Source organism: Equus przewalskii, chromosome 8 (genome assembly GCF_037783145.1).
Source record: "Equus przewalskii isolate Varuska chromosome 8, EquPr2, whole genome shotgun sequence".
Taxonomy (NCBI): domain Eukaryota; kingdom Metazoa; phylum Chordata; class Mammalia; order Perissodactyla; family Equidae; genus Equus; species Equus przewalskii.
In genome coordinates, this window is record NC_091838.1 from 27,830,436 (window position 1) to 27,845,207 (window position 14,772).

At 36.7% G+C, this 14,772-nt stretch overlaps 1 protein-coding gene across 4 annotated transcripts in view; it reads left to right on the top strand.

The window, feature by feature from the left end:
- Positions 1-11,698, top strand: part of LOC139073284 (DGAT1/2-independent enzyme synthesizing storage lipids) — a 39,589-nt gene extending 27,891 nt beyond the window's left edge. For all 4 annotated transcript variants that reach the window (XM_070630600.1, XM_008522547.2, XM_070630602.1 and 1 more), the window contains exons 5-6: positions 398-537; positions 10,352-11,698. In XM_070630600.1, coding sequence (XP_070486701.1) covers positions 398-537; positions 10,352-10,456 — 245 coding nt within the window. In that variant the 3' untranslated portion in view covers positions 10,457-11,698. The remainder of the gene's footprint in view (positions 1-397; positions 538-10,351) is intronic.
- The last annotated feature ends 3,074 nt before the right edge of the window (positions 11,699-14,772 follow it).

Here is a 14,772-nt window from a genome sequence, read left to right on the forward strand (position 1 = left end):
GTCTCTAGACTTTTTAGCTTCTAGATTTGGTTGAAGTCTTTACCCTTTGTTTTGCCTTTTAGGATTCTCATATTTTTTAAAGATCGTCTTTTCTTTTTGATTAACAAACATTATTTTGTTGAGCACTTTTAGGTTTACAGAAAAATTGAGTGGAAAGCACAGAGGATATATACCCCTCTCGTCCCCCAGTTTCTCCTATTAACATCTTGCATTATTGTGGTACGTTTGTAACAATTGATGAGAAGCTCATCTTTTAAAAAAAAAATACTGTATTAATTGCCAGGAGGTGATACTGTTTTCCACCTTGCTCGAAGTCTTACGTATTACAGTTTGAAAGTTTACAATTACATTCTCAGAATATTTAACCAATTAAAATGATTTTGTTACTTTAAAACAGGGTTTTTTAGGTGGCTTTATGAAAAATTCCGCTATCCATTTGCTCCAATGTATGGAGGTTTTCCAGTGAAGTTACGCACCTATTTAGGGGATCCCATTCCGTATGATCCAAAGATAACAGCAGAAGAATTAGCTGAAAAGGTGAATTATTCTTTATTTCTTAGTCTTCGGATGGATTTTTGCTTTCAATTATCATATTAAAAATTTATTTATTCATTTATTTATTCATTCATTCAATAAACATGTTTCAGATCTGTGGGGACTTTCCACCCAGGGGACATTTGGTTACGTCTGGAGACATTTTTTATTGCCACGATGGATAGGACTTGGGAGGTGGTGGTGCTACTGGCATCCAGTTGGTATAGGCCAGGGATGCTGGTAAACATTCTAAAATGCACAAGACAGCCCCCACAACAAAGAACTGTCCATTCTAAACGGGCAGTATGCTGACATTGAGAACCCCTGTTCTTGGCACTGATAGTTATGAAGTTTTGTAAGTGATGTTCAGAAAAAGAAAGCTTTGACCTCCATGAAAAGAAAGAAATTGTTCCTGTCTGGTAGAAATATCTTGGGAGGAAAATGGAATCGTGTTTAAGAGTGTGGATTATGAAGTCAGGTTGTTCCTGGCTCTGCTATTTGCTTGCTGTGAGACCTTGGGCAGTCCCCACCTCACTCTCCTAGTCTGCAGAGCAGAGAAGAGGATAGTACCCACTCATAGTTATCCCTGAGGAGTGCATGGGGTTCTTCATGTTGATTGTTTAGAACAATGTCTGGCAGATAGTAAGTGCTCCATGAATGCTGGCTTACTGTTGTCATGGTCCACTGGGGCGGATAAATAACGGGATCGGTGTTTATAATGTGATAAGTGTTACCACAATGGTGTGCCTATGGCAGAGTTTCTCACCCCGGGCACTATCGACATTTTGTTACGGGGCCTGTCCTGTGCGTTGTGGGATATTTACCACCATCCCTGGCCTCTACTCACTAGATGCCACTAACTCTCCCCCTCCCCACCTCTCACCAGTAATGACAATTAAAAAGTGTCTCTAGACACTGCCATATGTCCCCACAGAGGGCAAAATCTCCCCTGGTTAAGAACTGCTGTGCAGGGTATTATGGAAGCACAAAGGAAAGGCATCTAAATTAGATCAGGGACGCCTCCTTGAGGGAGGTAATACTTGGACTGAGTTCTGAAAGACAAGAAGGGATTAGCTGGGCAAAGAGTAATGAGGTAGAAGAAACTGAATGTTTAAAGGGACGGCAACATGAAATAGTAGAAAATCTTTGGGAAGTTGAGGGTAGTCTGGTTTAGCTACTAGGGAGATTGCAGGAGATGAACCTAGAAATGTAGGGAGGGTCTAGACTGTGATGGCCTAAAATTGATTTTGTTTCCTGGAAGTCGGGGGAGCTGTTGAGAGCAGACGACTGAGGTAGTAGGTTTGCATTTTGAAAGATCACTAGAAGCAAGATGGAGGCTGACTTTGCATGAGACCAGTAGAAGCTCAAAGGGGAAGGAGACTGCTTTGTGAGGGAAAAGTAGGCAAAGCTTCCTAGAATGAGAGCATCTGTGGTGGGTTTTGAAAGATGGGCATGACTTGGACGTGTGGACTTGGGGCGGGGGGGAAGCGTATGAACAAAGAAACAGTGGAAGGAAAGCTGACCGCTTATACCAACAGTGCTGAGCAGTCTGATGTGATTAGAATAGCAAGGTTGGGATAGACCTAATAAATTCTCCTCCAGGAATTTTGCAAAGCACATTAACGTGTTAAAGGTTCTAGGGAGCCCTGCAGTAAAGGGATCTATTTAACTTTGTTTCAAAGAGCATTTCCCAGTCTCATCTGACCAAAACTCTCTCCCTGTTTTCCCGTGAATAGCACTTAATAATAGCTGTGGAATAAAGTTGGGGGATCACTAGCTTAGTGGGTAGAGTTTGGTTAAGATCAAACTGGGAAAGTAAGTAGGAGCTACATTTTTAGCCCCTTAAATATCAGACTAGGGAATTGGTCTACCAAATACATTTCAATTGGGGTTGGCCTCTGTTTGCAAGTGGCTTACATTGGTTCCACTCAAATTTTTTTGGCCAAGGCAAGCAGATGTATGACCTCTTCCTCTACAATGGTTTGTGAAAATGACTCTAGCAATTGTGATTATGTAGATACATATAAATAAAAGTGCAGAGGTTATGCTATTTTTTTTTTTAGTTTTCTTATTTATTTATTTTTTTGTGAGGAAGATTGGCCCTGAGTTAACATCTATTGCCAATCTTCCCTTTTTGCTTGATGAAGATTGTTGCTGAGCTAACATCTGTGCCAATCTTCCTCTATTTTGTATGTGGGACACCGCCATAGCATGGCTTGATGAGCGGTATGTAGGTCCTCTCCCGGGATCTGAACCCGTGAACCCCAGGCCGCCGAAGCAGAGCACATGAACTTAACCACTGGTCTGGGTCCTAGTTTATTTTTTAAGAGCTGAGGTTATGCTATGAATTTTTGTCTCTAGTTCCCAGAACAGTGTTAGGTGTTTAACTAGATCTCAGTAAATATTTGAGGAATGAATGAATTAGATAATGATCTCCTTATTTACTTGAAAGGGAGAGCAAAGTACAAACTTGAGAGATTTTACAGCTATAGAGTGTACCACACTTGAAAACTAATTCTATATAGTTACCTGCAGGATATCCAGGTATATATTTATGTACATAGGTTTTTGGAAATATTGTACTAGAGTTTGGGAGAGAAGTCAGAATCGGTGATAAAGATTTAGGAGACATTTGTACTGAGACGATTACTGAAGCCATGAGCTTTACAAGGCAGATTAGAGAGAGATTAGAGGACTGAGGAGAGACTGTGGGAGACGTAACATTTAAGGAGTGGGCCAAGGAAGTACTATCAAAGCTGACTGAGGGAAGTGGCGGAGAGGTAGGATAACAAGTCAGGTTGTATGAGAGAAGTCAGCAAGTGAGGTTTGTAAAAAAATAGGAGTGAACAGTAACATTAGTTCCTGCAAAGAGGTCGAGGAAGATGAGCATGAGAAAAGACCACTCAGTTTGCGATTATACTTTCAAAGAGTATAAAACTACATAAGAAGCAACAAATATCTTGCAATTGAATCACCTAGGAAATAGGATGAGGTATTTTGATTATAACTTTTACACCAGCCTTTTGTATACATAGCCTGACTTTTAAAAAATGTTTTAAATTATGATCAGAAACACGTAAGTTTACCAACCATGTTGAGGCGTGCCGTTCAGTAGTATCACATGTCTTCCTGTTGTGCAGCAGCTCTCTAGAGCCTTTTCATCTTGTAGAATGAAATCTCGGTACCCTCTGACACCAACTCCCCATTTCCTTCTTTCTTCTTTTTCATATATATCCATCAACACTTTATTTGGGTTCCTTTACGGGCTGCACAAGATTCTTTTCTATTTCCCAGCTTTATTGAGATATAATTGACATATAACATTGTGTAAGTCTAAGGTGTACAATGTGAAGATTTGATACATGTATATATTGTGAACTGATTACCATAATAAAGTTAGTTAACACCTCCATTATCTCACATAATTCACCATTTTTTTTGTGTGTGTGACAAGATTATTTAAGATCTACTCTCTTAGCAACTTTCAAATGTGTAAGATGGTATTCTTAACGGTAGTCACCATGCTGTTCATTAGATCCTCAGAATTTACTCATAACTGGAAGTTTATACCCTTGACCAGCATCTTCCCATTTCCGCCACCTCCCAGCCCCTGGCAACCACCAGTCTACTCTCTGTTTCCATGAATTCGGCTTTCTTAGCTTCCACATAGAAGTGAGATCATACACCAACCCTCTGTTTCCTCCTTCCCCCAGCCCTTGGCAGCCACCATTCTACTTTGTGTTACTGTGAGTTTGACTACTTTAGATTCCTCATATGAGTGGAATCATATACTATTTGTCTTTTTGTGACTTGCTATGTGTCATTTCACTTAGGATGATGTCCTCAAGTTTCATCCATATTGTAGCATGTGACAAGGTTTTCTTCTTTTTCAAGGCTTCGTAATGTTCCACTGTATGTATATACCATATTTTGTTTATCCATTCTATTCATTGATGGTCATTTGGGTTGCTTCCATTTTCTTGGCTATTGTGAATAATGCTACAGTGAACATGGATGTGCAATTATGTCTTCAAGATCCTGCTTTTAATTCTTTTGGCTGTATACCCAGAAGTAGGATTGCTGGATCATATGATAATTATATTTTTAATTTTTTGAGAAACCTCCTCCATACTGTTTTCCATAGTGGCTATGCCATTTTACATTCCCACCAACAGTGTCCAAGGGTTCCAATTTCTTCACGTCCTAATCAACACATTATTTTCTGGAGGTTCTTTATAGTAGCCATCCTAATGGATGTGGGTGGTATCTCATTGTAGTTTTGATTTGCATTTCTCTAGTGATTAATGATGTTGAGCAACTTTTCATAACTTTTTGGCCATTTGTCTTTCTTCTTTGGAGAAATGCCTGTTCAAGTCTTTTGCCCATTTTTTAACTGTATTATTTGGGTTTTCTTTGTTGTTGAGTTATAGAAGTTCTTTATATATTCTGGATATTAACCCCTTATCAGATAGATGATTTGCAAATATTTTCTCCCATTCCATAGGTTCCTTTTCACTCTGTTGGTTTTTTCGTTTATGTGCAGAAGTTTTTGAGTTTGTTATAGTTCCATTTGTCTACATTTGCTTTTGTTGCCTGTGCTTTTGGTATCATATTCAAGAAATCATTACCAAATCTAATGTTGTGAAGATTTTTCTCCTGTTTTCTTCTAGGAGTTTTATACTTTTAGGTCTTATGTTTAGGTCTTTAATCCATTTTGAGTTAATTTTTGGGTATAGTATAAGGTACACATCAAACTTCATTCTTTTTCATGTAAATACCTAGTTTTCCCACCACCATTTTTGAAGAGACTGTCTTTTCCATATTGTATGATCTTGGCACCCTTGTCAAAGATCATTTGACCCTATATACAAAGGTTTAATTCTGGGCTGTCTGTTTTGTTCCATTGGCTTGTATGTCTATCTTTATGCCAGTACCACACTGTTTTGATTACTGTAGCTTTGTAATGTGTTTTGAAATCAGTGTGTGTGAGGCCTGTAACTTTGTTCTTTTTTAATTCAAGATTACTTTGGCTGTTCAGGGCCCTTTGAAATTCCATATGAATTTCAGGGTGTTTTTTTCTATTTCTGCAAAAAATACTGTGGGATTTTGATAGAGGTTGCCTTGAATCTGTAGATCACTTTGGATGGTGTGGACATCTTAACTATATTAAATCTTCCAATCCATGAACATAGGATATCTTTCCATTTATTTGTGTCATCCTTAATTTCTTTCAGCAGTGTTTTATGGTTTGCAGTGTACAAAAATTCCTCCTCCTTGCCTAAGTTTATTCCTAAGTATTTTATTCTTTTTGATGCTGTTATAAATGAGATTGTTTTCTTATTTTCTATTCAGATTGTTCATTGTTAGTGTATAGAAACACAGCTGATTTTTGTGTGTTGATTTTATATCCTGCAACTTTGCTGAATTGTTTATTACTTCTAATAGTTTTTTGTGTGGAATCTTTAGAGTTTTCTATGTATAAAATCATGTCATCTGTGAATAGAAATAATTTTACTCTGTCTTTTCCATGCATACTCTGATTTAATCCTCACATCTACCTTATAAGGTAGCTCTCTTATTGCTGTTTTACACATGAGAAAACTGGATGAGTTATTCAGCTTTGCTAGCTTATGCTGTGATAATAACCAACCACAGAATCTTAGAGACTTAGGACAATAAAGCTTTCTTCTTGTTCATGTTGTGTTTCCCCTGAGGTCCATGTCTTTATTCTGGGATTCACCTGAAAGAACCACATGTGGGATGTTGCCATTTGCATGGCCAAAAGAAAAGGTTAGGAGTGCAACCATGAGATGGCCCTTAAAGTTTCTGTTTTAAAGTGGCTCGCTCACCCCCACTGACATTTTATTGGCCAAAGCAGTCACATGGCCACCTTGGACTTTAGTGGGGCAGGACCTGGATTCCTCCGACAGGGATGGCCCAGAAGAGAGGGGCCTAGGAGGCAGAGGGGATGAATGACTGTAATACGCTCTGCCTTACTGGGACTCGGCAAGGTCAGACATTTAGAAAAGGATGTGCAGCTGAAGTAGCTGTAATGTTGTATTAGATGAGACCGTTCAAACCAAGCAGCTGATATGGAGGAAGTTTCACAAAAGTAACATTAATGATACGTTACGTGCCTCGTGTATGAACTTCATTCTTAGAAAACTTACCTCCAGTTACTCTGCTGGTTCATTAAGTATACTCACAGTTTATTGCTCTCCTTTTCCTGAAAGTAAAACCCCATGACAGTGGTTTCCCGGGTCAGGACCTGCTCTCCACACAGTGCGACTCTTCTCTCAGCCACAAGCGATACCTTCCTGAGATGGCTCCGGGAGCCTTCCACCAGGGCTGAGACCTCCCCCCGTGACGCTGTTTGGCCCCCACACACTTTCTGTTAATATAGCACATTTCTTTGCTGCTTCCTGACAAACTCTTTCTTCTTTAGGATATAACTGAATTCTGTTTTGTTCTTTTTAAATTTTTTCTGGCCTATCAGGATTTAAGTGAGTCAGAGCTACTTAAGACTGCTTTTTACAAATACTGTCTATTTTTATGGTCACAATAGAAGGTAGTGGAGAGAGAAGGGGAAAAAAGCCTGGATGCTAATCCCCTTTCTCCCGCTAGGCAGCAGTGCCACTTTGGATAGCTGCCATGCTCTTCTCCTGCCTTGGTTTCCTTATTTGTAGAATGGGGAAATCGAACTAGGTGATCTCAGAGGTTTCTTCCAGGTCTAAAATTAAATGATTCCTGTTCCCTTATTTTTCTCAGTTAATGAAAATATATTACTGATAGTTAAACTCCAGTAATTTTTCATATGATAGAAAAATTTACTCACATTCATGTCTCTGGTAGAGTTAGATATTTTGTGTATTAAAATATATAAATGTAGTAAAATCTTAACTATTTCAAGTTAAATAAGAAAGAAAAGGCCTTTCCGAATCATTGAAATACCTCAGTTATTGCCCCCAGTTACTTTATGGACTTTATTTTCAATACTTAAAGTAACAGAAGTAGTCTACCAAAGCATAGTTTAGTAGAATTTCTTGAGGGAATTTACTTAAATATATAGTTGCCATATCCATATTTTTTATTGTAAATTGTCATTATTGAACTAAAGTATACTTGAAATAATACTTGAAATTTTCCTTTTGTAAATATATCGTTGTGATTTTCCCATCTTCATTGTTAATAATATAAGCATAAACTATAGCATAATGACCCCTGGATTATCACAAACTCAAAATTACTAGCATCCAAATTAATGTAGAAATGAAACTTCATTTAAAAAATGGATGATAGACTGTTCAGGTATTTGATTGTGGAGAATAACCATTTTGTAAACACTATCTAAATCTAAATTAAAATACCCTGTGCTGATGCTGAAGAGGACACCTGGGATATTTCCTTAAAGTTCTCTCAGTCTTAATCTCTCTGTTGTTTTGTTTCCATGTTTACACTTTCTGTCTCTTTGCCTCTCTCTACATTCTTATACACACATCCACATATAAATACATTTATATAAATAATATATATAAATATAATATACATATTAAAGTAGAAAGAAGATGGAGAGAAGTAGATAGATTTGCATGGTATTGAGGAGGTGAAACTAATGGATGCCGTCAGTGGATTGAGTGTTATGAATGAGAAGCGTGAGTTAAGGATGACTCCCAGGCTTTGGCTTGGCTAGATTCATGGTAGTGTCATTTGCTGAAATAGGGAACTCAGGAAAGGACAGAGTGTGAGGGAGAAAGAAGGTTAGGCTAGTCTTGAATTGAGCAGTTTGAATTTGAGGTGCCTTTAAAATATTCAAGGGAAGTCTTATTGAACGTTCCTATCTGTAGCTGAGAGGGCTGGAGATAGAAATTTGAGAATCATATGCAAATAGGTGGTAATTAAAGCTGTGGAAATGGGTAAGATTACTGAACCTTTGAAGAATAAGTCAGTGCCTGATTCTGGGATTATAAATCTGCAAAAAGAGGTTGAAAGGCCAAAGCTAGCTTTTCTTCAAGTGTGTGAGTTCCAGAAGCAAGTTCAATGGTGATTGAGAAGTCAAGTAGGATTAAAAGGACGTCCATTGGATTTAGTGACAAAAGGAGGTCGTTGGTGATCTTTCCAAGAGTTGTATTTTCTTAATGCAAAGCCCTGATATTTCTTCACCCAGCAATCATTCCTTGACACCTCAATTTGTACTGAACAAATTCTGTTCTTTTTCACTTGGTATTTAACTCCATTCACGACTTAATTAAAACCTCATTTTAAAGCCTTATGCCACCCAGCTTATGAATGCATACCTGAAACTCCAGCAGAACTCTCCAACTTGCCTTTCCTTAGACAGTGTTTCCCTGTGGTCTTTCTCCTCATGCTCCTTCCTTATGGAAATCTTTCTGGTCCTTGGAGACCCAGACTGAACAGTACCCCTGTTCATGCATCCTTCCCTGGTCACTGCCCACCAAAGGGGCTCTTGGTCTGAACTTTCACACCTTCTTTTCACATTTCAGATGATATGTCTCACAAATGATCTTATATTTTACTTACTTTGTACTTGATTATGCTTATTAAGTTATGCCCTCCTTGAGATTAGAAAGTTAGTTCACTAACATTATGGCTTTCAAAGCATCTAATATTTTCTGAATGAATGAATAAAATTTTAAAAAATACTTCACAGAACACAACCTATGTGTTAGTCACTGTACGAAGTACCTGAAGACACGGTTTCAATTTCATTTAATTCTTATAGTAAGTGTATGAAATAGTTCTTATTCCACAGACATGAAAACTTGTGGTTTAGAGAGGCGTATTTTTTAAATACATCTTTGGGCTAGGGTTTATTAATTATATTTAAAAAGAGATGAAGGTCCAAGATTATAAAAAAGAAGGCTCATTGAAAGGTTGGCATCTAAAAGGAAGTGTGTTTGCATGTCATGCATGCACTATCTATATGCATAAAACATTTTCTTAGATAGCCACAAACTGATTTAAAAGTAAAAATGGTTGAGGTTGGCCCAGTGGCATAGTGGTTAAGTTCGCATGCTCCACTTTGGTAGCCTGGGGTTTGCAGGTTTGGATCCTGGGCACGGACCTACATACTGCTCATCAAGCCATGCTGTGGCAGTGTCCCACATACAAAGTAGAGGAAGATGGGCACGGATGTTAGCTCAGGACCAATCTTCCTTACAAAAAAAGAAGGGTAAAAAGTGTTGAAATTTGTCATGAATTTAATGGGAAACAAATAGTTTTAGAAGATTTCTTGATATATCCTAATTGACTTTTCTGTTGCTATGACTTAATTTAAATTCCTGGTAAACTGTCTAGAAATTAAGGTAATGAACAAAGATTATCAGCTCATTCGTAGTTTTCCTCACTTTTTCCTGTTGTGTTGCCTGATGTAATTGGTAGGTCTGGTGATGAAAGAAAAATACACAGAAGTTTATTACTGGCTGGAAAGGAGTGAAGCTACCACTTGGCTGCTAGAAAATTTCCTGCTACTTTTTTTCTTCGGATTTTTTTTCAGTCCTTTGTAGTGTTTAATGTGTGCAAGGCATTGCTGTGCTCAATGCTGGAGAAACGCTAAGCTGTATCTTAAGGAGCTTATGATCGGGGTGGGACATAGCCCTGTGGACACTAACTGTGATTCATGCGTAAGTGTAAGAAATATGCTCTGGGTGTCTGAGGAGGAAATGATCAATTCTGAGGAGAGATGGCTGCCACATTAGGGAGGGCCTTTTGAAAGTAGTGGTATAGTAACTCTTCACAAAATAAATGATCTATATTGAGAACTAAAAGAATAATGGCTTGTCTTTTGTTTTCTTAATAGACAAAGAATGCTGTTCAAGCTTTGATTGATGAGCACCAAAGAATACCGGGAAACATCATGAGTGCTTTGTTAGAACGTTTCTATAAAAAACAAAAGATCAACTAGAAGATGATTTGATACATTTATATTAATATGTGTGTCTCTAGTACTGTCTTCTAAATTTTGTAGGTACTACAATAAGTATTTTTTAACAAATCATGTTAATAAGCATCTTTTGCTGAACTTGTTTAAAATTGTATTGTCAGTTTTGTGTTTGCAATCAAATGTGTCAAATTTAAACAATAACTCATTACATGCCTATTAATTCAGAAAATGATCATGTTTCTTTTTATAAATTCCTAATGTATGATAAACATTTAGATTCTTAAAGTTAAGTTTATTAATAAGAGCAATTTATGTTAAACAAACATTCCGAAATATGCATCTAATTTCTGTATCTGTTGCACTGAGGTAATTTTGCGAGATGGCGTAACCTAGGGTTTAGGACAGACGCTTAAGTTAGAAAAGAAAATGCGCTTTCCTCTTCCTTTCATGATCTTGGGCAAATCGTGTAATGCTTTCGTGCCTCAACAATTCACTTTTTAAAAACATGTTATACTATGGTGAGCAATATTATTTTAAATTCTTTATATTTGCTGTGGTTGATAACCATAGAACCGAAATTATAAGTGAATTAATTAAACAATACCAAGATCTTTTAGAGTTTATGTATATATTTTGTTTATAAGATGTTTAAATTATTCCTTCAGATATGATGTCGAGTTGCCAAGCACAATGAAAAACATGTATTGCTTTTCATAATGAATAAAAATGTAGAAAAAATAAAATTTCTAATTATTATTATTTTTTTAGTATTGTGTTTTTAATGAGAATCTGTGAACAAACAGTATAGGGTGTTCTGTACATTGTCAGCCCTTACTATGGCATTTAATAGTGTCAGGTTAAAATCACTGTTGTGCTGTGTTTCATATCTTAGAAGTGGATTCTAGGCTGATGACAGTGGAGCTAAAGAAAGCTCTGCTTTTGCTCCATATCGTGGCTTGTTCAGTTTGACTTTGCAACTAGTCAGATGGTTTATTGTTTCATTAAAAATATACTTGAATGATGAATTTATGTGAACACACAGCTTTCTGAAAAATTAATGGCTTTCAATTTGTTGTCTCCTTGAAATCTGAATTTTAAAAGTATTTAAATAGAATAGTACCAGAAATCAAATGCAGTATCTCTTCTTCCTTTATAGATATTAAATTACTTGGATTTTTGTATAACAAGTGTATATGTATGATATGTGTAATGTGTATAAAATTGAACAACATAAAAATAAAAGTCAAACTGCATTGTAATTCATTTTCTTGTGAAGTTGCATGTGTGACATTTTCTTATTTTAAACTGATTTTTTTGTTTTATTGTTTATGCTTTCTCACCCACAATCATAATCATCTATCTCAGCCACAATGAATAAACCTTACTTTCCAATGTAATAAGTATATTTGAATTTCAATTTCAGTGAAAAGACTCAATTAATGATTATTTGCAGCTTTTTTCCCCTCTAGCAGTTTGCAGTGTTTATTTAAAATTGATAAATATTTCCAGAATGAATGAATAAATGATCATAAAGTGAATGAGAATAATGTTTCTGGGCAACTATTGGATTTTAAAAACTGAAGAAAAAGCAACATTCATTGCTAATGTAGCAAAAGCGATCATTTTTTGCAGTAAAGTTTACTGCTTTACTTAAAACCGTCTTTTGTTCTCTGATACTCGAACAGGAAGCCTTCCTGTCTTGCTTGATACGAGATTTTTATCTTTGCTATTTTATCTTTGAATTTAAATCTCACGTAGAAGAATGAGAGAATATGACTAAATATAGAAATATAAATAATAATGGAAAGAGGGTGTTCTTGACCCTTTTTGAAGGGAGTGTTCACAAGTCAGAATCTGAGGAAAGGTAGAGACTCTCCAGAAGCATGAACATGGCACACTTTTATGGAAATCTTTCATACCCTTTTTAAAAAAACTTTCATTTTGAAACAGTTTTAAATTTACAAAAAATTTGCAATAATAGTGCCGAGTACTCTCATAAACTCTTCACCCGGATTCACCAGTTGTTGTGGCACATTTGTTTTATTCCTTTCACACACCCCTCCTCCTCTCTCTCTCTCCATGTAGATAGCTATAAAATTTTTTCTCCTGAGTCATCTGAGAGTAAATCGCAGACACCATGTCCCTTACCTTTACCCTTGACTGTAAGGCCATCTGTTTGCAGCACCACAGAGCAATGACCAAAATCAAGAAATTTATCATTGCCATAATAGTATGATGCAATCTGAAGACTGAGTTCAAATTTTACCAGTTGTCTCAATAATGTCCTTTCTATCAATTTCTCTTCTTATCCATGGTTCATAGCAGGATCACACATGGCATTTAGTTTTCCCCTCTTGTTAGTCACCTGTAACTGGAATGATTCCCCAGCCCCTCTTTGTCTTTATGATACTGACATTTTGGGAGATGACAGACTATTTGTTTTGTTGGTAACCCTTCAATCTGTGTTTCCCTGACATTTTGTCATGATTTGATTCAGGTTATGTGTTCTTCCAGAAATATGACATTATTGGTGCTCTTCCCAGTGTGTCACATCAGGAGGTGCACGATTTTTGTTTGTGTCATTAGTAATGGTAGTAACTTTGTTCACTTGGTTTATGGTGCCCACCAGCTTTCTTGCTTGTATAGTTATTTTTTCCTTTGTAATGAATAAGTTTATGGGGAGATGCTTTGAGACTATGTAAATATCTGTTTCTCATCAAACTTTCACCCACTAGTTTTAGCATCCTTTGAACGAAATATTGCCTGAATAAATTATAACTATGAGAGTTTCAAAAGTGTGATTTTTCTACCTCTATTATTCTACGCTTATTATTTGGCATTCTACAATAAGAAAGATCTTTCCAATTTCCATCCCTCACACAGTTATTTATTATCAGCATGGACTAAAATTCAGATTTTGAGTCCCTGCTTTCAATTCTTTTGGGATATATACCTAGGAGGAGAATTGCTGGATCATATGGTAATTCTGTAACTTTTTGAGGAGCTGCCGAACTTACCCACAGAGACTGTACCATTTTATATTCCCACAGCAATATACAAGGGCTCCAATTTCTCTGTATCCTCACCAACACATTTCATTTTTTTTGATAATGTCTATCCTAATGGATGAAGTGGTATCTCATTGTGGTTTTGATTTGCATTTCCCTAATGACTAATGATGTTGAACATCTTTTCATGTGCTTATTGGCCATTTGCATATATTCTTTGGAGAAATGTCTATTCAAGTTCTTTGCCAATACGTGAATTAGGTTGTTGTTGTTGAGTTTTTGGAGTTCTTTATATATTGGATATGGATATTAACACATTAGATATATGATTTGCAAATATTTTCTCCTGTGGGTTGCCCTTTTACTCTTATGATAGTGTCCTTTGATGCACAAAAGTTTTTAATTTTGATGAGGTCTAATTTATCTTTTCCTTTGTTGCTTGTGCTTTTGGTGTTATATTCAAGAAATCAATGCCAAATCCAATATCATGAAGCTTTTCCCTCATGTTTTCTTCTAAAAGTTGTTTTTTTGTTTGTTTGAGGAAGATTAGCCCTGAGCTAACTACTGTCAATCCTCCTCTTTTTGCTGAGGAAGCCTGGCCCTGAGCTAACATCCATGCCCATCTTCCTCTACTTTATACATGGGACGCCTACCACAGCATGGCTTGTTGAGTGGTGCGATGTCTGCACCTGGCATCATGGCACCCGGGATCTGAACCGGAGAACCCCGGGCCGCCGAGAAGCGGAACGTGTGAACTTAACCACTGCATCACCAGCCGGCCTCTCTTCTAAGAGTTTTATACTTTTAGTTTTTAAGTTTAAGTTGATTTCTGTGGTTTAAAGTAAGGGTTCAACTTCATCTTTTTTGCATGTGGATGTCCAGTTTTTTCAGAACCATTTTTTGAAAAGACTGTCTATTCCATTATGTGGTCTTGGCACCCATGTCAAAAATCAACTGACCACATATGCAAGGGTTTATTTCTGGGCTCTCTATTATATTCCATTGGTCTATATGTCTGTTTGTATGCCAGTACCACACTGTTTTGATTACTGTAACATTGTAGTTAGTTTTGAGACCTAGAAGTGTGAGTCCTCCAATTTAGTTCTTTTTAAAAATTGTTTTGGCTATTTGGAGGCCTTTGAGATTTTACATGAATTTTAGGATGGGTTTTCCTATTCAGGGAAAAAAAAAACTATTGAGATTTTGGTAGAGACTGTATTGAATCTGTAGATTGCTTTGGGTAATATTGTCATCTTGACAATATTAAGTATCCTATGAACACTGAATATCCAGTGGATATTGAGTATTCATGAACATGAGATGTCTTTC